Source organism: Dermacentor albipictus, chromosome 1 (assembly GCF_038994185.2).
Source record: "Dermacentor albipictus isolate Rhodes 1998 colony chromosome 1, USDA_Dalb.pri_finalv2, whole genome shotgun sequence".
Lineage (NCBI taxonomy): Eukaryota > Metazoa > Arthropoda > Arachnida > Ixodida > Ixodidae > Dermacentor > Dermacentor albipictus.
Genome location: NC_091821.1, coordinates 153,531,541 through 153,555,738, shown reverse-complemented (window position 1 = coordinate 153,555,738; position 24,198 = coordinate 153,531,541). Strand labels below are relative to the sequence as shown.

Sequence of the window (24,198 nt, the reverse complement as noted above, 5' to 3'; positions counted from 1 at the left end):
ATTCAGGTAAGGATGAAACAATGGAGTCAATGTTTTTTTGTAAAGAAATAATTTTACGAGATCGAAGAAATTTTCATAGGGCTATTGTTTCCCTTCTTCCTTAAAATATAGTTGTGATGTTGTTCGTCATAGCCATCGTTTGCTTAAAACATCGTCTACTTAAATGTGCCGGTAGCAAATCATTCCAATTATTTCTGCACTTACTATACTGGAGCTTTTTCCAATCGCCCTTCCGACGTTTCCATGCAGGTGTACACTCAAACTTTAACCAATGGCAAAAAGAGCCAGCCTTTCTTGTTGACATCAGGAGTTAGACTTTTTCAGCGAACCTTTCAAAACAAAGCCGTGTCACATGGCCAGCATATCCATAAGTAGATGTGACTGAGACTCCGAAGGCGGCCGTAAATCGGCTTTAAAATTTGAATAGTCTACGAAGTTGAATATGCGCTTATTAAAAAAAATCAACGTACAGAACATGTCAAAAAGAATGGGAATGTCATCCCTAGCCTTTGCTGTGTGTGCTATTTTCCAAGATGATGCTGAGAACCCAGAGTTGCAGAATATAAGATCTAAAACAGATCTAGCGATACTGGCCATAAATATGAGCGGGTACTTTAGTATTTAAACATATTAAATTATTGTCAGTAACCCAATCTCAGAATAAGTTCGAAAGCCCCACAATGCATGGATCAGTTTGAAATCACCAGCTATTATTACATCCTTTCTAAAACAAGCAGCAGCAACGTCCAGACATCGCGTATCTTGAACACCATAGTTAAAAATGAGCATTTACTGAAGTGAAGGGGCGTACACATAGAGTTTCTCACTATATTACCTAGAGGGAAATCTGGCGCTCCTGTGCGGTGGTATGCATGGGAATGCCGGTATATTACGACTTCGGATTGGCATCGTTCTTGAAGATCCAGGATACCTTCAAGACGCGCCTGGCAAGCACCGTTCTGTCTGTCACAATGATTCATTTTCTACTAAAACAGCACGTAAAAAGCTGTTTTCGCTTTATTAGTGCACAAAAACGTGTTTTCTTTAAATATTAGATTTTGTTATTGCACGTACAATTATATGAAACGTAAAAATATCACTGGGCTGCTAAAGTTGGAGGACAGACGACAATATTCGCGCTCGCTTTGGAACAGTTTGTCGTCTGCTGTTGCTTTTCTTCGCTTGGTTATGCACGGTAGGTGAGTAAACTTCCCTGGAAGATGTAATATGCGGGAATGAAAACATTTTACGAAGATTTTACTTTAAGAACGCGTTATTTATGTAGCCATATCTACGTTTTAGACGAAGCCTTTTACAACACCAGCCAACACAAGCCTTGCAGGCACATATACCGTCATTCCCATGACAGCACCCTATAACCCTATAAGAAACCCCTATAGACGGTGGCGCCAGATTTCCATCTAGGTGCTATAGTGAGAAACACTATGGGCATACAACCAGGGCGGGTCACATCCAGCGGTAAAATAGATGTACCGGAAGATGTAGAGCCTAGATGTTAGTGGCACATACCGTCTAGTAATGGCGGATATTCTTCGCCTTTTCACGTGGTACACACCTGCGCACTGGGGATTATATTGGAGAAAAATACATGTAAATAAAGAAAAAGTTATCTTTTTAGGTTTGGAGTTTCTGACGCAGTTCCGGCAGGAAATAGAAAATAACTGACAGACAGTAGTGTCCTGAACGATTCGTTTCATTAATAAAGCGTCTCAAAGCTAGAGGTGTATAGTTTCCGTAATTCTGACGGCGCGAGAAAGCAGCTATTTCTTCTGGAAACTTCGGATACAACAGAAGTATCTAGTTATTCTAATGTATCAGAATAAAACGACTGCAGACGAGGGTCTATAAAAGAACGCAACCATTATGTCGCTCTTTATTCGGTCTTTTTTTCTTCTTTATACTCCTGCCACATTATTCACTATATCAGCGAATAAGTCATCCTGCTGTAATTGGTTTATGCACACGTTCGTTCATTCGGGCAGAGATTCTTTAAAGTTCTATGAATTCTTACCTGTTATCCATGAAAGCTGCTCATTTGCTTTTTAGAGAGAATATAATGGTGCGCTCCCGCAATCTTGCGGCGTTTGCATTTTCCGGTCATTTTTTGCATGTTTTAGGAAGGAACCATCGCCTTCGCCGGGGCCAGGGGAGCGGAGTCATCTAAAAGTCCTAATGGTTCTAGAACGTTGGCGACAATGAGGGAGTGCAACTGCCTCCCAAACCATGTGGACGGCGAAGAAACCTTGCATGCTGTACGATACTTCTGAAGAGGACCTGTTTGATGACTGAGTCTTTGTGACCGTGGCGAGACGAAAAGTGAAGAGTAAGCTCACTAGGTTTTCTCCATCTTAGATCATTACGATAAGTAGGCCCCGACACACACCAACGGATAGCGACACTACTGCAGACATAACTTACGATGCTGACGAGTCTACTTGTGACGGAGACCTACACCCATTTTAACGGAATCATCGACAATGAATGACGTCATACTGGAAGCCTGTCGCCTTGGTGGCGGTATCCGTCGTCCATTATTGTCATCCAATCGTACCAAAACCCACGTGACTAGGTGATGAGGTCACGTTCCCGGCGCTGGACCTGCAGCGGCTCGCACTGTGAAATCCCACGGTCAACAGCCACGCAGTGGCCCACACCCAAAAAACCGACCTGGCCCACTCCCAAAATTGAATTAAGGTGGATTAAAGTAGATTAAGACTGATTAATGTGGATTAAGGTGGATTCAGATTGACTAAAGTGAATTAAGACGGATTAAAATAGATTCCAGAGGATTAAGGTGGATTAAGGTAGAGTTTTAAAGTAAGGGGATAACCTTAAGAAGTCATTATGATTTCGCATTCAAATCACGTAAGAATGCTTAAGTGACTGTCAACTTTGTCGTGCTGTGTCACGCTTCAGTGTAAAGGCGACCGCATTTTGTCGAACGTGAAGATCGGGTGTTATCGATACACCTTATGACCTTTCGTCCTGAAACTGCTTCAAGTGCTTGAAACTCAAGCACCTGAGTGGGTATATGTTGCGATTCGACAGTGTGACCCAAACGTTCGCAGGAACACAATCCTGAGACGCGCTGTGCCCCTCACCGTAAAAGGCACCACGGCACGTACTGTAAAGTGTGTCCGTAAGGGACGTGATGGTTCTCAAGCGAATGATCAGAGATCACTCAGCACACAAAGAAGTCAAGAGGCGACGGCATCGGTTCTGCCATCGCCTTTGCTACCGGCAAGGATACGCCTGGCTCTTCAGTTATTTATTTCCTGCTACCACCGACCAGAAACAAAAATTAAAGCACGGGGAACATTTCTATCGTGAGAATTTTTGTGTGTGTGAATACGGGCCTAGGAACCGAATACACAAAGGTATTTGTTCACCGTTTGTCTATGGCCTGCCGCATTCACTAATAAAATATCCGACGAAGTGATTGGCTGAAACCTGCTCTTACGAACAGCCCTAGCATAAATGGATTTTTGCTAATGCGCGCCATTTCGTATATGGGTCTGTATTCACAAAGAAGTTGTTAATGCGAAAGCATTATATGTCCCATACGCGAAACTCCGACGTTGTAGTTGGCGGCGTGACCGAATGATGGTACCAAAAACGGCCGACGGCAAAGAGTAAAACCACGAAAAAAAAAAGAAGTACTCGAATTGAAGTCCAATTTCTCAGGGAGGTTCCTGTAAACAAAGTAAATTAACGCCTTTGAAAAGAATATTGGGTAAATTTCGGTATGGGTGCGAATCGAACCCGGGCCTCCGGGATTCGAGACGAGTGCGTTTCCCGATGCCACGGGGGCTTTATTATTATTATTATTATTATTATTATTATTATTATTATTATTATTATTATTATTATTATTATTATTATTATTATTATTATTATTATTATTATTATTACGTGGGAACAAAACTGGATATATATTACATAGCGGGCACAGCTACACGCTCGAAACTCGACGAACACACAGATGCGTCCAACAAGTGCATCCAGTCTGGCGGAAGTTCCTGCGCAGCGTACCCACTTCTCACATAAGCAGAACTTTCGCGAAAGAATGATTTTGTAGATCGCGGGCTTTCGGAATGGTGATCACGCAGTCTACATCTCCATAGGCTGTATAAACCAAGCGCTATGAGCTTGTCATAGGGAGGACCGCCCTTAACCTTAAACGGTAGAAACCTAATTCAATATGGAGTGATGCCAATGTCCTTTCTAAGCGTCAGTTGGAGAATGGTATGGTATGGTATGGTATGGCAAAACTTTAATGAAGTCCTGCAGATCGTGGGTCTTCACGAAGCGGGCCGCTCCCACGTAGGAACCGGAAGGCCGAGCCTCTCGGCCGCATCGTGGGCCTGCTGGACAGCCCAGAGTTGGTCAGCCAGAAGAGGGCTGCGGAGAACCTCCTCCCATCTGGCCAAGCTGTTAGCACAGATAGAGCGTGACCGGGCACACCGCCAGAGCATGTGGTCTAACGTGGCTATTTTTTCACAATCGGGGCAGGTAGCACTGGTGTAAGTATCCGGATAGATTTTATGTAAGAGCGACGGATTGGGATAGGTATTCGTTTGCAGTAGACAGAGCGTTAATGCTTGAGCTCTATTAAGGCGCGGATGAGGAACAAAGTAGGTTCTACGGCTGAGATAGTAGTGTTTAGTAATCTCGTTCTAGGTGGAGGGCGTGTCCCTGTTCTCTGGGGAGTCGGCTTCCGATTGGTCGAGGGTAGCGCAGTGGGCAAGTTCACGCGCAGCCCCGTGAGCAGACTCGTTGACGTTGGGAGGAACACCCTTTATCTGACCTTGATATGCCGGAAACCAATAAATGAAGTCGTGCGTGATTCCCTTGCCCCCAATAAGTTTGAGGGCCTGTTTGGAAACGGTGCCCCTAAAATGGAGAATGCCCCTAAAAAATGCAGCATCCCTACAATCTATAAAACAGTGATATACGGTATCGGCACGTGGACAGAGTCGACAGTTTGTTGACCAAGGCACAAAGCAGCCCCTCGAATTCAACCAAGCTTTAGCAGGGACTGTTTTGCGCATCTAATTTAAAGAAAAATGTTTTTACTCTTGGAGGTACACACATTTTTCGGACCCGCTTAAGTACATCCTGATAAGGTCGGCTTAAGTAAGGCGCGCGACACAAAGGATCTGAGAAAATCGAATCCACTAGGTGCCGCAGAAATTGCTTTCCGACTCGCAGTGAACATGTACTCCAGGTTGAATCTAAATTTCGAGAAAAGAAATGTGTCACCGACCTTTTTGAGAAAGCCCCAAGGAGACTGTCGGACATCTTTGGAAGTTGGTGACACTACTATTTTTAGGAAGATAACCAAGTAATTGGAGTTGAAAGATTTCACGCTAAAACGGATTGAACAATGTCGCGAAAAAAAAAAAACAGGCGAGAGACAACCAAGGCTGGTTACATCCTCGCGACGAGGATGTAACCAAGCTTCAAGCTGACCTTTACGCCGTTTCTGCATGGTGTAATTCATGGTTAATGGAACTAAATGTTAACAAGTGTAAATTCATGCGTGTATCTCGAACTACCAGTGAACCACCTGTGTACTCCCTTAATAACACTCCATTAAAATTGCTGACAACTTACAAGTACCTTGGCTTTCACATCACCTCTGATCTTACTTTTAATACCCACATCACCCATATAATAGGTAACGCTAACCGTATGCTAGGTTACTTACGACGCAACTTTTCCAAAGCACCTTCTTCCTTAAAATTAATCCTCTATAAAACTCTAATACGACCTAAACTTGAGTATGCTGCTTCAATCTGGGATCGAGGTCAAATAAATCTAACGCACTCACTAAAAATGGTTCAGAATAACTCTACTCGTTTCATTCTTTCTAACTATAATAGAACCGCGAGTATCAGTGCCATGAAATCAAGCCTTAACTCACCGTCCTTGTCATCATGTCGAAAAATGTTCCGTTTGTGCCTTTTCCATAAACTATTTCATCACCCGCTGCTACGCAACAAACTTATTTCTCCACATCCGTATGTATCGCCCGGACTAGATCATATTCATAAGGTAGGCATTTCATTATGCAGATCCAACGCTTTTTTGCAGTCATTTGTACCACGCACTTCCAATGAGTGGAATCGCCTTCCCGCTTCGATGACCACCATCGCAGATCACCAATTATTCAAGAATGCCATAGCTAGCAATGTATAAATAGGAACCTTTTTCTTCACATTGTTCAACCTGTACTCACAAACGCCATAGCTAACATTGTATATCTAGGTACCATTTGTTAAATAGTTTTGTATATGCATATATATATACTTTGCTGCACTAGTAACTCCTGTTTCTTGAATTTACCCGTTTTGCTTATAACCATTCCCCTCTATAATGCCGTAATGGTCCTGAGGGTATGATAAATAAATAAATAAATAAATAAATAAATAAATAAATAAATAAATAAATAAATAAATAAATAAATAAATAAATAAATTTGTTTGACGAAGAGGTGGACCAATCCCAGACCACCATGTTCAAGGGGGAGGAACAGATTGTCGTGCCGCATCAATTCACAACTCGAACTCCAAATGAATGTTGCAAATACGCGATGCAGTGCCTGACTGCGAAGTCGTGAGCAGGGCAGTACTTGCAGCACATACATAAGACGGGAAGCTAAGAACACGTTGCACACTTCAGCACGACTGCACATTGACAAATTCCGCCCTCGCCATGAATCCACTTTGCGTTAAATTTTTCCAACTTCTCCCGACCGATGTGTGTTGCTATTTCAATACTGTGAGAGAGGTACGCCTAAATGACGTAGATATTTTTCCCATTTAATGCCTGCGTAATATGACGGCATTGTGGCCCATAATCCAAACCAAATACCTGAACTTTCTTCAGAGTTAACGCTTGTACCAGAAGCCGCACAAGAGTCTTCTGTAATTGCAAAAGCAGTCTCTACACTCTTTTTACAACTACAAAAAAAAAAAAGGCGCCGGCGGCTCCACGGTTCTGGTTGACTAAATTTTTGCCTAGAGCGTGCGTCGTTGGGCACGTGCGACGACGCAGCCAAGGGGTACAGGATAGGAGGTGGCGCCATGTCATGAGTGCAAAAAATGAGTGCATAAAATTAAGAAAAAACACTGATGCCCAACTGAATGCCGCTGAGCGTTCCTTCGAGCTATGAACTCGTCGCGGGCAAGCGAGCGCGTTGAGACGCTTGGCGCGTTTCCATTTGGCCCCACCGAGGCGCTGTTAAAACGCAGGCGAGAGCTTTTGCGGACAAGGAACGCGCAGCAAAAAGAAATTTCACCAAAGCGACTATAATGCTTTCGCATTCCCACACGTAAGCAGTCCGAAGTGTGTCTGCCGAATTTTTATGCCTAGAACTGTTCGTAAGGGCAGGTGTCGGCCGATCGCTCTTTCGGATATATTATTAGCCAAAGAGGTCGGTTAACAAAAGCGCTTACGCAAAAAAAAGAACTTTGTGGAAGCCGCCCCAGATTTCCAAGCTCTCTCCGTCGTCCCGCACCGTACGCAAAACCTGTATCAGTAGGTTGTTGCAGTGACGCGAATTTCCAGTAGCAAGCACAATGGATCCTCCGTCAACACTGCTAAATAAATAGAACAGGCAGAAATCCATCTTCCCCGCGTCCTCCGACACCACATTCTTTTACCAAGGCGACTGGAAGACAACCAACTTTTTTCTATCCTCCACCAACAGCTCTACATAAAGGAGATGGAGAAGCGTCAACATTATTTGCGTCTACCCATTTGACAGGGCCGAGAGGCAAGGGCTTTGTGTACAGCGCTTGATCGACTGGACCGTGGTCCACGATGAGGCCCTGAGCTACATATTCGCTGTGCCCAATTTGCGTTCATCTCTTTTTCTTTTGCTTCCCTTTATATTCCCGTTTCATTTTCCCCATTGCCGGGTAGCAAAGCGCATCCACCTCTGGCAAACACCCATGGCTTTCCTTCATCTTCTCTCTCACCCTTTGAGGTGTCCGAATTTTCAGCCTGATGTCGAGTGCAGTGCCTAAAAACACTTTTCCGAAGCATCACCTTGGAACTGTCGCTCTATAGGGGTCAGTGAGTTCAAGATGTGGAGCCAGGAAGTCTGCATGAATTTACTGCCTGACTAAAATAGATGTCTTAAAGCCACCGATTTGATCAAGTTAAGAGCTGCGAGCAGATGTAACCAGGGGAAATACTTTCATGTGTTTGCAATGATAATGGGCGTCCGCACGTGTTTCGTCTTTTTCGGAGCATCCTGTTTGTGAAAGCGGGAAATCACGCGGTAATAGGCTGTAGGAGTTGGGCTGGTAACAAGTTATTTTTGGTAAATCGTTAAATAGCTATGACAGCGGCTGAAAGCGTGAACATAAGTGTGAAGGGCGTTACGTTAGAAATGTTGCGGGATAAATTAAACGTTACCGAAGCCTTGCTATATTTCAGAGCGTCAGGTTTTCTCAGCTCGTTCCTCAGCCCCGCGCCGAGAGAATTGGAAGTCTGTGCGAGTAGAAGGTGCTTCCATTGGTGCAGGCGTAAGTGATGACGCGTGCGCTTCCACCAACGAGAGAGGAGAGTTCGGTCCCGTAACGCAAAAGCTCGGTTCCTTGCAACAACCCCAGATGGTGTTGCCTTTGGGCATCATAGGCGGCGGAACCCACCGATTGCGCCCGCAGTATCGTGGAAGCTATGCCGCGGCGCAGTCACGCCTCACCCTTCCCTTCCTGAGTCGGTGGTAGCGCAAACGTTTGCCGCCGCGTCGCGTTAACCATATGGTTACGGCGTGTTTACTATTTGACTTCGTGTTTATCATTTGACAGGAGCACCGATGGCGGTGGCTCACTCGGTGCGCTGCTGAACGCCTGGCTGCGGCAGTATACGCTTAGAAAGTCGTCGACCCCTGGAGCATGCGAGAGGAACGTAGTAGTTAAACCAGAACGCTATAAAACATCCTTTCGTCTTTATTCGTCGAATATTCGTCTTTCTTTAAGAAAGACGAATATTCTAGGCAGCGGCGAAAAAAGCATCACACACATATTTCTTCCTGAGGCAAATCATTTATTCATGATATTCATTCCCGGAATATATGATACAATGAAACGTTGAGGCTTAAAAACAACACTTATAGAATTAAAGCTTTTTCAGATCGCTGAGAAAGCGTATGTGCTTATAGCTTGATTTAAATGCGCAACGCAGTGAACAAGTCCTTTGATCTTGTTTGTACCCATGATATTTATTTGCTTGTTCTTCGCTTTCACTTGGTTGCACAAAATTGGCCATATGCTGCCCGATAAGTTACATATCATCTACAATAAAGGCATAGGCACATCACTAGTGCCATTTCTAGGGATGTGTCATCACTGATATCAGTGCATTCCTGTTCACAGACGCAGATAAGGAGCCTTGTTTCCCCCAGACAATGCATGGCCTTATAAAGTCACTTCGCTATCTGAAAAAAAAAAGAAAAATGTCTTAATACCCAAAGTATAACACTTTAGTGGTGAAAACGTGCTTCTTTTAGACTAAATGGGGTAACGAAAACGGCTTGCTTTTTCACTGCTTTAACACTGATTGCGCTTCTGACATTTATCCCACTGACTGCCCTTAATATGTTGCGGTCTGGAAGTTTTTAGAAGTAGGCGATATGGAAAAGAGGGTCAAATCACCACAGTAATGAGAGCATGGATTGCAATTCTAGGTCGCAAGCACGCTTTTAAAGCGATGTATGAAGTCTCAGAAAATTTCACTATTTTTGATGAGATCAGATGGAGATTTCTCAATTTTTGTTCATTTCCATCAACCCTACTTCTAAACCTTTATTCGCTTTGAAATGTGACGTAAAAAAACAACAATGTCCAACACGCATTTATGTATAAGACGCATAGCTGCAATGACTTTATTCCATCATGCTCTTCATAAAAATAAAGTTTAAAAATTTGAACACAACTGGCAACGCTTTCGATAAAACCTTTAATGTCTAAGCAATATTGAGCTAGAAAAACGTAGTTACGTTTAATTCCCAACCCAATGACGATGGAAATTTTGATAATAATGACATTCTACGTGAACCTATCACACCTGAACTCTCCCTGCGGACATAGACGGGCTTGCAGCTGGAAATCAAGAGCTGCAACGGGCAGAGTATATTCATGTTCATTGAACAGTCACACTGCCTCTCTTTCAAGGAATAAAATGTAAAATAGGCGGAGCTACACTGCATAGATATCCTAATTCAGAGTGCAATTGAGGTTGCAAATTAAGTATCACCTGTGGTTACAAGCTCGCGTGCAGCGTTGCGGAGATGCAGATTATTGCCAGTCTACAAATACGTAACAGAGTTATGAATTTTCACTTTATAGGTAATGGTATACTAATGAGCGGCATACGTGGCAACTACACGGCATACCACATTGATGCGCCACTAGCAGAGTTCTAAATCATGAGAAGAAGCATGGTACAAAATGCAGAGTTGCAACTCCCAGCTCAGCACCCTTGCCCGAGGCGAAATGGCAGTGGGAACCGAGAGAACGGTAAGCTGGAGAATATAAAATAAAAACAACAGAAACAGTAGGAGCTTTGTACTTCAGCACAATAAACTGAACAATTCAGAGGAATTCAACAGCCCGGTGTTAAAACTTGTTAAAAAAGCACGAGACTGACTGCTCTCTATTTCGATCAACGCTACTGCTCGCGTAAAAGGTTCTCGCTTTCCAATAAATCTAACATTACGGCAAATTTTGCCCCACACATCATACAAGCACATGCCCGAAATCATGAAAATTTGCAGTTAGCCGCTGTTTAAAAAAAGCGAACCATAACTAATGTTTGTACCTCTGTATTTCAATCGTCCATGAATAGCAGGCGAGGGACCGCGACATAAACTTTATCCATATGAAAATGCTGCTCTGGAGCCGTCAGCACGCGGTGGATTCTCTTTCGTAAACTTTGCAACGTGCACAATGTATGCATACACCACCCGCGTTGTACGCCATAAATGTCTGTAGAAGTGAACATGGCGATACACGCCAACTCTGACAATTAGACCGGAAGCTCTGTGCTGCAGTGAACGAGCGTCGATCGTGGCAGTGAGCCGAAAAATCAACACCAAATATGGCCGAGCGCAGTCTTCAAAACACCGCGGTCTCCTTCAGTCTCCTCAAGAAAAGTTTCGCCTTCCCCGCAGGGCAGTGAGAAGACGCAGAGCGTTACTCTCCCACGCCCACACAGCGCGCAGATCACGTGATATATCACGGATCCCGTATTTGGATATCTATAAGCGTGATGGAAAGTTCCCACGCGAGCGTTCTCTCTTGTGCGCGCTCATGCTCGCACAAGACAGAACCATGGCAGGCAGTCTTGTCCTTACGCTTACATGAAGGAATGTCACGCTTATTTTCGGTCACGTGCTGCTTGAAACGTCATCCGCGGTTCATTTACATGTGCGTCACCCTTAAACTTGAAGCTTATCGCGAGATTAAGCGTGGAATTTTTTAGAGTGTAGTCTCCACCAGCAAAACTGACGCTTAAACATTCATATTACGTACAACACAGAACCGTGTTCCGCACAACCGTCTTGTGATTGTTTTCTTTTAATTTTCATTCCATACGCCACGGATTCTACACAATCTTCTGTTTTTATTATTTTTGTTAAATCTGGGCGCATTTAAGAGGTGCCATTGAGGTGCCTCTTAAATTGGTTCTCGCGCTTGTATATAGGAGACTCGCTCCTGAAGCGCACTTGGCGTTCACTTCAGCGTGCACGAAAGAGCCACCCATTTGTGACCTTTAGATCGAGGCGGAGAAACCGAAACTGAAGAGTGTCGCGAAACAGTAGCCGTAAGCGGCAGTGGGGCACACCTCATGCTCATCACTTGGGCATCACCGATGAGAATACTGCGAATGCTGTGTCAACAGCGGGCGAACCACCGCCAATTCGCTCCTAACGACAGCTATTCACGACTGGCACAGTTGGCCTGCGAAAGTAGGCGAGTAAGACCACCAAAAAACATTTTCTGGATCACATGAATCTGCATGAATCGACCGTCAGACTTGGAGATCCCCGGGAATCACTCGAAAAAGGTTCACTTTAACCGGCCGTTGACGACGCCGTTTCTCTCTCGTTACATTCGCGCATTTTTCTTTCTTTGAATTACTTTCCTCGCTGCGCCAGCACGAGGTTAGAATGCCAACGAGTGCTCGTCGTCTCGTCATTCTCATAGCCCGCCACATTACGTCATGCCGGTGGCAGGCGGCTTTCACCGGCTCGGCCCGCGCGCACCTGTCCTAAAGCAAGCGGCGCCCGAATCGTCCCTCCACCCCCGCGAGTGCGGCCGCTCGTTGCAGCCACGGCTCTCGTCCCAGGGTCAGTTCAGCTGCGGTCTTCCGCTCGGCGCCTTTGGCATCGTTGTTTGCTTGTGCAGCGCCAAGCCTTCGGCTACAGTATCAGCTCGTAGCGGACCGAAGGCGCGGAGGACAGATGCGGCCGCAGCTGGCCGTCGCGGCGCGCGCACAGCTGCGGGGGCCGCCGCCGTTTGTTTCTCTTGCGGCGCGGCCGCGGCTTGTTTTTGCTGGCCGCTGCCGCCATGACCGGACCCAGACGCACTCGAGGACCTCGGCAGAACCACGCTGCTGCTTTACAGCTGTTCGCCTCTGAACAAACGGCAGCCTTGCCGCACCACGAAGCCGCATGCACTCGTTTGTAGGAGAAGAACGGCAAGAGCTTTGGGCGATGAATAGGCGTCGCAAAAGCACGCTCATTATAGGCTTCCAAGATTATGCATCGATTCACCTTGTGGCTAATGCGTTAATGTTATGCGCACGCGTACGCCCTCCGATGCTCGCTGTTTAGCCATGTCACCGCGAATGTTGCTCTGCAGCTTTGGATCTAGAGATGTTGAGTGACGCTAGTATATCGGCAGCCCATCCCGAGCCGTGCGGTCCACGGCAAGTGATTGCGCACCCTGAGAAGTGCGGCTCAAGGCGCGCTTGCCACAGCAGTAGCAAAAATGCGGCTTGTGATGCGATGCGATGCGTACGAGCCCGTCGACCTACCTCCCTCACGACAACCACTGGCTTCGAAGCCAACGTTGAGCTTGTTTTTTTTTTCTTTAGTTGTGCTCTTTGCGTTGAAACCGTGTACCATCGTGCACATTTACCGAGCTGCCCGACAAGAACCTGCAAGCGATGATGATGACAATGAGCTCAAGGTTACGAAGTGGAGCCTCCAGAAAAAACACCGTTAGAATAAAAATTAAAGAATCTATCGGCTCCATCTTGCGACCTGTGCAAGTAAAAATTAGCGATGTCATACGACAGCGCGGTATGGTTAGCGAAATTTGACGGATTGGTTACAGCGCTGCCTGTTACATGCAAAAAAAACCTGTGAATTCTTCGAGGGGGAGGCTTGCTCCTTCTAGGTTCTAGGAAAATTGGTGCCGTGACATAAGTGGTAGTCGCAAGCACCGGGACCACCGAACCATTCAAAGAAGCGTAACTGCAAGCGAATCATCCATTTCGTCAACATCACTTCAACGGTAGCCTGGTTCAAACAGTAAATTTAGTAAAGGTACATGAGGCGGAACTAATATATGAAATGTGCTGAAAAGGGCCGGATTCGGGGACGTAGTAAGCGCACTGCGTGTGGAATGAGGACCTGTGACAATAAATTACTGATGCGACTGAGAGGATTAACTTGGGCAAACTTAAGACAACCGCCAAAAGTTCTGCATGCCTAGAAAGAAGACGCATTGCATACATGCGGCACCACACGAAACCCACTATGTTGACATTTTCTTTTTATAACTACGGTAATTTTACACCGATAAAAACTGTAAAAGACGGCCCTTACACACTGCCCTAACATTTTGTACCTCGGGAATTCATTAAAAAAAAAGGAAAAGCTAATTTTTCTGCAATAAACTCCGAAAAAGACCGGTGCACCCTTATGTGAACAAATATACACCAAAGGAGACTGGCGATATTGCAGTCGAAGAATGTTGTCATTGAAAATTAAATAAAAAATGTCCCTCTAGAAAAACAGTGAAAAAAGGTGGCCCTTTTCTTTTTTAACTCAAAGCCGGAGACATTGAACTTACCCTAATTATATATACCGCTCTGAAACCTACCATAAATCTGTGAGTCGAACTGTATTAGAATTCGCGTTAAAAAACATGTCGTAATTTTATATATGCTGTGACCTAACATCGCCTTTGTTGGGCTCAGACGTAATAACAGATTCCGTTTAGAGAAACATATTTGTTTTTGGTGTAGAGTTAGGGAATTGCAAGCTTCACGCTTCAATTGTATTAAAATGACACAACTTTGGGCTTTTCTCGTAAAAGAATTCCGGATTGTATCCGAGATCTGCTTCCAATAGTCAGTATAATTGGCCTCTCTGTCTTAAATGCAAGAAAGTTAATCAAAATCTGTTCAGCGGTTGTCTGATGAGTGCATTTCTTCGTTAATGCACGTGCATATGAATCCAGAAATCGGAATGGGCTTCGTGCTAAAGCTTCGTCTTGGATGCGGCAAGCCTTTCTCGCGTGGAATTGATGTGCGTAGAATTTCATCTTGGCGGTTGGCGTCTATGAACTTTAGCTCATATCTTATTTGCCGATCACACCACACAGAAGCCGCCTGAGCATTAAAAGCGTGAGGCCGGGTATCTGTTACATCTGCTAACAGTGGAATGCTGCCGCCTGACAAAAGGAGGGGCGTAGAGCTATCAGTGGCAATGAGTAAGCGTGAGACAAAAGAAAGAAAGAAAACAAGCAATACTTCTAGCGCACGTACTTCCCGCGTGCGGCAGCAAAACCGCATAAAGGCAACCAGAGCGGAGGGTTCGTACGAAGGAGGCGGCGTAGTACAGAGTAGCAGCTGCCGCCGTGTCTACCACCTGTCCGGCACGCGCCAGCTCGTGTCCGTTTAGCGCCTGGGACGCCGAGCCCGCCACCTGCCGACTCTGCCGGCAGCAGTTTCACGGCCAAGGTCGCGCCCGTCAGACGGCGAGCAGCCGGCAGCCGACGGCCGCTCGGGTGGCCAACACGCGCTTCCGGGACCAGCCATGCCACAGGCACGCGTGCGGCAACAGTCCGCCACCGTGCCGGCGACACGTGCGGTGGTAGAGCGAATCGCGGGCCATCATTCCAGACAGAGCTATACGGGTAAAAAGCGTGCACGACACCAGTTGAGGAGCGTTTACAGAAACATGCCGTCGGTTACGGGGTAATTGAGCACATGAGCGTGTACGCAGATCTAAGAACTTGACCGGGCTACAGCAGGCGATGCCGTTACGAAAGCTCGCGATGCCATCCTGATACAAAATACGACTGTTTTTAACAGCACACTAAACGCCACAGACGCTATGCGCATTGTACAAACAGCAAAACACCCGCTGTGGTGGCTCAGCATGGTCATGTTATGCTGTTGATCAGGTACTCTCAGGTCTAATTTGCGGCGGCGGTGGCCGAATTTCCATGGGGACGTAATGAAGAAACGCTCGTGCACTTGAATTTAGGTGCACTAAAGAATCCCAGGTGGTCAAAATGAATCGGGACTCCTCTACTACTGTGTCACTCATAGCAGAATGTGCAGTTTCCAGACGTTAAACCTCTCAATCGAATTCAAACCCGCAAACCGCTACAAACATATTACAGCGCGTCGTCTACTTTCTCTAGTTCCGACATAGTGTAGTAATATATACGGCATCCATCGGCAAATTACGTGTACACGCTGCCACCATAGCATAGTATATGTACAAGTGGTAGCGAAGCTTCCAAATAAAACTGTGCGTTCAGAAACGTGGCCATTAATGGCCATGATCAACCTCTGTACCGTGACACACTTCCCGTGGAGCAAAAGAAAGTGAAGTCACCAAAAAACCATGACGCGGCGCTTCTTTGCTGCTGGTGCTAGCAGAACAATACACTTGTAAACATAATTAGCTCACTCAAATATGTGTCCACACACGCTTGTACACGCTCTTACGCTGCAAATTAAATCTGGGCCCGTATCCACAAAAATGTTCTTGCGTATAAAACTGTTCGTAAAAGCATGCCAGCCAATCATAATGTTGAACGTATTATTGAGGTGGCCGGCCAATGGCAAACAACGCTTACAAACGGCAAGCTCTGTGTATTAGACTGCTGGGATCGTATTCAGAAAAACGACCTCCATTAGAATTATTCGTAGAAGAAAATTTCAGTCAACCCTGGTCCAGGATATTATTAGCGAAGTCAGCAGGCCAATGGCAAAAAGCCATTACGAAAGGAACGCTTTGTGGATTAGGACCCTGTTAGCTGGAGTAGGGATACAAAAATGCCGGAAATTTTGAGCAGGGGGAAAAACATCTCCTTCCGTTTCTTTTCCCTGAAAAGTTGGTAAATTTTGAGAAAAATTGACATTCCTTTAAAACTAGCTTATATTTATTATTCTAACTGTAAAAAAAAAGAATTATTATTAGATCCATGTGACAATTACGCAGAGAACATGAAGACAATGGAATGAACGCCTTTTTCTTCTACGAAAAGTTCCTAATCTGCAAAATTCGAAAAAGATCATTCAGTGTCGGAGTTACTGTCACTGGACACATTATCACTAGAATCGGTCGTGGCTGCTTCCACATTCAAATTTTATTGTACCTAGACGAGACCAGGGCCGGTATTTTGCAGCGATGCCTTTTCCGATTCTATTCTTTTTCAGACTTTTCGCGCTTGGCCAGTGGTCAGAGCGACGGTGTGCCCACATTATCAACGGGATCGGGCGGCCGTGTGTGGTGGATGATAAGAATAGCATAGAATAATGCATAAGGCATCGCTACAAAATAGCGGCCCAGTTTCGTTCATATCTGGTAAATGGCGAAGGTATCTGAAACAGCCCAGAAGCTACGCATGTCAGCGGCTGATTAGTGCAAAGGCCTTGCCATCAGGCTGATGCACTGCGTTTTCAAAGCTGAACTTACAGCAAATAATGAAAAGACTTGAAAACTGCGCTGACATATCCTTGTCGTCGTCGTCGCTGCTTCTAGAATCGTATGCTGCATAGCAGAGAATGGTATTACTGTACATGGAAATTTTAATTGTTTTGTTTTTCACTTTCTCTATGCTGAAAAAAAACAAAACGAAAAGAAACACCTCTTTCTTCTTTTTCAATCTTTCCGGGTTATTTACTCGTCCCTTACATCCCTTACGTCCCTTACATATATCTTTTACAGCTGGGCAATCGCACCAAGATCCTTTCGGTTTTGAAACGGACACTAGAACAACTAGGTCATGGACTTGCTTCCTTTGCTTTAGCCGGGTGGCTGATTCAGCTAGTTGGTTACCCATTATCATGAGTCTACAGCGCTAAGGTTAAACGTCGACGAGCATCTTGGAGGTCATGGGAGTCAGCATTCAGCGACGACTCAGCGAGTCGTCGTCTTGAACGATCACACGATATCCCAAGCTACGACGACAGCATCGTAAAACGTCGCAGTTTTTCTTCACATACTACGCCAAACTCAGCATCGCGAAAGTAATGCCCGCCAGATCACTCATGTAGACGCAACGCATGCAATCAACGTTTGGGAGCACTGTTTCCTGACACATACAGTTGAGTTCATCATGTGCAACTGTTCACGTTTTTATCATATTTGAATTTTCAAATGCCACAAGCACAGCACTAAACGCTATACGCATCAGATAATACGGAGGGCAGAAGAAAGAACATTATCTTGTATTTGCTTGGAGCTCTAAGCTCACATAATTACGGGTAGTTGATGCGTCCCATAAGCATGAGATGGAATCTATTACAGTTTAACATTTCCAAATCCAGTTTAATTCTGCATTGCTGCTTGTTCCCACCCCTTCCCATTTTCTAGTCCCGCTTCAGTCCCTACCCAATTAGTTTGATGATGCCACTGATAGTGGGTTTGAGCCGCTTTCTGCCTGAAGCTCCGCCAGCCATGTCAATGGACAGCCTTCCTGTTAAGATCGGGCGTGCGTTTCTAATGTTTCTAGTTGTCAACACATATCAGTCACCGTTATTTCAAGTTTTTTTTGCATATAAGTTCGAGTTTTGTATTATACCGAAAAACAATTGAAATACAAAACTACATCGCTAGGTCTCTGCCCGGTAGACAAGCGTTCAGCTTCATTTGCGAGATTGATTCCCCGCTGACGTAGATGTTGCTTCTCTGCAAGGTCCACACGCCTTGCGCAAACACGTGCGCGCACACACACTCACACACTCTGAGAGCTCCGTGATAATCTTTGTATTGTCAAATTGTATTCTTTCATCTGGCCGGCTCGGTTTGTTTCTTCCTTTCTATGTTGCGGCATACATACCACTTTGGGCTACATTTCATTTCATATGGATAGGCTACAGGACATATTAGATGCAACACCTGGACCACACATACAGTGAACTCTCACTTGAGTGAACTCCAAGCGACCCAAGGAAATAGTTCACTTAACTGAAAGTTCACTAAACTGAATATTCACTAGAATATGTTACAGCAGAGGGCACAGCAGACATCAAATCGAAAGTGTGAAATGCAATTTATGGAGTTATGTACACCCTTGCAATTTTTTAACAATAACGCGCGAGCGCCGACCACACGACGTGACAGTGGGCTTGCAGCGGTGAGGGACACTCCTGAAGCGAACAGTGCAGCAGTACACATTCGAACTAGAATTCGCCTCGCACGACCGCACATAAAGGTGCCCATCCCGCCGTCCGTCGCCGCTGCAAGGCCGCTGACAGGCCTTACCGTCGACGCTCGCGCGTTATTGTTAAAAAATTACACAGGTGTACATCAATATATACGAAGTGCGTAACAGTTACGTCCAGGCACGTACCCAGGATTTTTTTTCGGGGGGGGGGGGGGGGTCCACCACCTCCATCATCATCATCACCACCACCACAATCATCATCATCATCATCATCATCATCATCATCAGCCTGTTTTATGTCCACTGCAGGACGAAGGCCTCTCCCTGCAATGCGATCTCCAATTACCCCTGTCCTGCGCCAACCGATTCCAACTAGCGCCCGCGAATTTCCTAATTTCATCGCTCCGTCTAGTCTTTTGTCGTCCTCGATTGCCTTTTCCTTCTCTTGGTAACCATTCTGTAACCATAGTGGTCCAACGGTTATCTAACCGGCGCATTACATGGCCTGCCCAGCTACATTTTTTCCTCTTGATGTCAATTAGAATATCGTCTATACCCGTTCGCTCTCTGATCCAAACCGATCTTTCTCTCTCTTAACGTTATGCCTAGCAATCTTCGTTCGATCGCTCTTTGCGCGGTCCTTACCTTGCTCTCAAGTCTCTGCCCCATATGTCAGCACTGGCAAAATGCACTGATTGCACACCTTACTTTTCAATAATAATGGTAAGCTTCCAGTCAGGAGCTGGCAATCTCTGCCGTATGCGATCCAACCTATTTTTATTCTTCTGTGAATTTCCTTCTCATGATCAGGGTTGCCTGTGATTAATTGGCCTAGGTAAACGTGCTCCTTCAAAGTATCTAGTGGCCGACTGGCGATCCTGATCTCTTGTTCCTCTGTTGTTGTTGTTGTTGTAGCCTGTGGCATGTGTGGCTCCTACCCACGATGGGGGATTGGCCAAGAAATGGGTGGATTATTTCAAAATAATATAGAGCATAAATTTCCTAATATCTAGGCGAATAGTATTGAATAGGGTTGAATTACCGGCTAAAATAAAATCAGGAAGGTGCTGTTGAATGAGGAATAATTAATTTAAAAGTAATAAAAAAATAGAATTCAGCAGGGCATTCGTTTAGATTCTGTAAGGAATGTTTGGACAGCGAAGCATGCATCCCTGTGGCTGAATCCCAAAGTGGACGCCCCGAACGAAAAAATAACAGGTTCTGTCAAGTCCAGGCCAATTCTTCGAAAAGGTATCTCCAACAATCTTTTTTCTAACGCAGAAAAGCGGCGGCAAGATAGAAGAAAGTGGTGTATCGTCTCCTCTTTCTCACAAAAAGAACAAAGGGGAGAGGGAACCAAACCCGACTTGTATAAATTGAAATTTAGGGAGGGAATGCGGCAGCGTAATTTGTTGAGGCAGACCTCAAGCATCTTTGTGTAACAAGATTCGGTATGCCAGGGAAATGCCAGGTGTTTATACTCTGGAGAAGCTGTCAAATGTGGGTTTCTGGGTTTCTGTGGGTTTCAAATGTGGTTTCTGTCAAATAGGAGTTTCTGTATCCTGTTCATTACTGTTTCTAAGTGAGGTATCGCGACTCCTCTTGGTACTGTATACAGGTCAGCTTAGAATTTTTCCGCTGCTTTTACTATATCTTGGAGATTGCTGAGGATATTCCCCTTTTTATCTTTTAGTGCATACATCATGGTTTGTCCTATGCCAGGTTTCTTTTTTACTGATTTCAGGCTGCATTCATTTTTTACGGCTTCTCCAGTGTTTCTTATGTTATAGTTTCGAATATCAGTTATTTTCGCCTTGTTGATCAGTTTTGACAGTTCCGCGAATTGCGTAACGCTGTGCGGCCGCCAGTCCCATACAACCGCGTAGATCGCAGGACTCTGCGATTCTAGACGTACTGCGCTCACCGCGAAAGGTTAGAAAAACACCCACATAAGCACAGCAGAGAAGTGGCTACGTGAGGCGGTTCGACTAATAACTGTAGAAGCGTCATTCAAAACAAGTAATTGTTCTCCACTTCCGGCGGCGTTTTCTCTACTTCCCTTTTCAATAAAAAGATGTTGATCCATATATAGTCTCATAAACAACGCTTAACTTTTTTATTATTCGCTTTTGCTTGCAGTTTGGTTCTTGCCTTGGCTCTCTCCCTTACTATATCACTTAATTTCTCAACTCTTCGCGATTTTTTGTTTCCTGTTGCCAATTTTGCACGAAAAGTGCTATACAGTTAGGGAAAAACAGACGGTTAACGGACGACAGTCATCTTGCTTATGTGTTTAAGGGTTATTGCAGGGTTTCATGATGGACGCTCTTTCACATTATTTTATTTCCCATCTTATCTAACCCAAATCACGTGTATATGGTTCCGGGCATCTGCCAGCGTCGCGGCGAGCCGTAACTCAAGGAAATAATGAAGCAAAGGGAAAAGTTAAACGCAATTGGCGTTTTCTCCGGCCGCAACTCGTTCCATGAGAGTACAGACCAGCTGAGGAACAGCCGCATCCCTCTCCTGGTCCCAGGATCAGCCTAAACAAAGAAGGTTGAACTAACAAAAGCAACAGCTATGCGCGTGACGGTTGAATAGATGGTGACAACTGAACGCATCGCGAGTTAATCGCGCGGGTGCCGAATCCATGACAAACCTGTCCACATTACAAGAGGTGCCAATAACTACTGCTGTCTAAAAGGAGTGAAAAAGGCAGCATAATGCTGACCGATGAACAGCTGTCAAGTCTCAATGTTGATCTGGTGGCGCTTTAGGAATGTGTGAGGAGTGATGGCGTGGGTGGGGAGGGGGGGGGGTATGCCACCTAATTTCGGGGGGGGCCCGGGCCCCCCCGGGCCCCCCCCCCCCTGGGTACGTGCCTGGTTACGTCGCTGCCTATCTCATTTTGAGAAAAATATCAAATTTTCATTTGCACTGGTGCTCTTAAAACGTAAGAAGTAACAAAGCTGTCCAGAGAGTCTATGTTTTAGCGCACCTCATCTGACACAGCTTGTTGCCGAGACACAAAGTCTCGCAACTTTCCAGGGCATCCTACAGCCTCCGCTAGAATTGCAGGATGTGAATCTGCCTTTGTCATTGCGTCTTCCTCGTCGCACTCCTCTTATCCGGGACGAATACTGGAAACAATTTCCAGATCTGATAGTTGAGCACAGGTAACCAGCTCACTGTCACAGTGCACACAGCCGCTGTTGGAGGGGCGATTTGGGAGCGGTGGGCATCGGCTATGCCAGCGCTGCAGGGCACAAAACTTCGTTGAACTGATTACAAGAATGAGCCTGGGTCCACTGATCCAGTTCGCTCAACTTAAATACTCGCTATTTAAAAATTCTTTGAACTGAAAATTTTTTGCATTGAATGCATAGAAATACTGCCGGGGATTTTTTAAAAGTTCGTTAGTCTGAAATATTCATTAAACCGACGTTCGTACAACTGAGTTTACAGTACTAACTGTGGAATTCAACGCGCATCACGCCACCCGAGCTTCAGTCCGCGGTCGAAGCCTTTTTGATCTAGCACATCGAAATAACCTGGCGGTTCTTAACGACGGACAACCAAGCCTCTACAAGAAAGACCAATCCAGCGCACTCGACGTCACCATGATCTCCTCGCACCTCATGTTTACGGCGACCTGGTTCGCAGACATTGAAAGTCATGGCAGTGACCATGCACCAACCTACAACTCTTCAAGCTGTCCTACGCGATCCACACAACGATGGGCGATTCGTTGCACGGACTATGATAGATACAGTGCTACAATTGAGGATTCAGGCCTATCAAGATGGAAGTTCGAGGAGTTAATTGGTGCGCTAAGTCGAGCAAGACAAAGCAGCACTAAACATTGAATGACTGACGTTGAGTATGAAAGGCTCCGGGATATGCGCCGCCCATGTGAGAGAGATGCTCGTAGGACATTGTTTGCAGATGACATTTGCGACGCTAGGCGAATGCGAGGACATATTCAACGTCACCTGGACAAGCTGTACAGGAGGCCAATGGCGAGACTTCTCCTCCAAACTTGTTCAATGAAAACCGCTGTCAAGGATATGGAGCATTGTGTGCTGCCTGAGAACCCCGGCGACTTTACTGAATCATTTCAGTTCTGTTGCGCTGTCCCGTAACTTCAACGAGTTGAACGTGGCGGGGGTTTTCTGCTCTACCATCACTGCTGCAACGGCGCTCGCAACTTTGCTCAGAGCAGCACAGAATGTTCCCGTGACAGTGAATACTATTGGAACAGACGAATCTTTTTCGATCGTGAAGTTGCTTGGCACGTTGGCGTTGGTGAACAAGGCGACATTCTCCTGGCTCTGATCGCGTCAGTTGTCACGTTTAGGCAACGTGGCAAAGATGTAACTTCTTACCATGTTCTATGACAGCTGAAAAAGCGGCCGCCTTGAAGCTTGCTGGAAATTGGCTCGTGTCATACCTGTCCTCAAGCCTGGCAAATCTCACAAAAACAAAAGCTCTTATCGTCCGATAGCTCTTCTCATCTGCGTGGGAAAGCTTATGGAGGAGATGGTATTGACGCGTCTGGACTGGGTGCTGATGAGCATAGATACCTACCCTCCGCAAATGTCGGCTTTCAGAAAGGGCCGTATCAGCATAGTTTATGTGATTAGCCTTGTTAACTGCGTCAAACTCAACAAAGCTGCACGCAACATTACTATCCCCGTATTTCTCGACAAAGGGATCGTTCAACAATATGACTCTCGAGGGTACCTTATATACTCTCAGGTATGTAGTAGCTAATGGTTGTACGTACGACTGAATTTCAGAATACCTCATTGATCAGTCAGCCTACATGTCCTCAAAAGAAGGTAACCGCACACACTGCATCGAGGCGTTTCCCAGGGTGGTTTATTAAGTCCTACTTTATTTCACATTGGAGAAGTGCATTCCCACATAGGTTGAAATGTTTTCATATTCAGATGACATCTGTATATGGAGCTGTGGTCGCAACCAACGTGTCTTACGTGCAAGATTGCAGAAGGCTATCAATTCCATTGCAAAATTATATTAGGAGGAGGCCTAACGATGTCACCAGGTAAATATGCCGTCATTGCTTTCACTAAGCGTGATCTATCGTCTTACAGGTTAAAGGTAGCGCACTCTCCCATTCACTATGTCTCAAGTCACAAGTTTCTAGACCTAATGTTGAAATATTAAAGGGAAAAAAATTCGATAATATGCGAGAATCTTCTGTATGCTATCAAGCAACACTTCTAGCTGATTCGTGAATGCTCTACTGCGAATGTATGCCGGCTCTCTGTGAAGGTATCCTTCATACAACCTTCCTCTGCTACAGTTAATTTCCCAAATTAACATAACAGCGCTCACTGGTATGCAAGCAAAAGCCTCGATGGTGTGCCTATAGGCCTACCGAAAAACACATGAAGTGTAGGAACCCTTGCAGAAAGCAGACGCCTTTTGGTTCCCGTACTTGCAGCAGGAGTTCCTTCTAGCACCTGTATATGCGCTTTACTGCCAGAGTGTCGGGTTG

General features: G+C 45.5%; 1 protein-coding gene across 8 annotated transcripts in view; it reads left to right on the top strand.

Annotated features, from left to right (window-relative positions):
- The window catches only part of LOC139050864 (uncharacterized), a 189,825-nt gene that overhangs the window by 39,891 nt on the left and 125,736 nt on the right, over window positions 1–24,198 (top strand). For 2 of the 8 annotated variants that reach the window (XR_011509101.1, XR_011509102.1), the window contains one exon: window positions 2,139–2,344. The exons of 3 other annotated variants lie outside the window; for them this stretch is intronic. Coding sequence is in view for 1 of the 5 variants with exons in the window: in XM_070527663.1 (XP_070383764.1) it covers window positions 10,485–10,553 (69 nt within the window). In the remaining 4 variants the exon portion in view is untranslated. Of the gene's footprint in view, window positions 1–2,138; window positions 2,345–10,382; window positions 10,554–23,626; window positions 23,743–24,198 lie in introns of all 8 variants that reach the window. 3 more of the 8 variants (XR_011509107.1, XR_011509109.1, XM_070527663.1) reach the window with 2 other exon arrangements.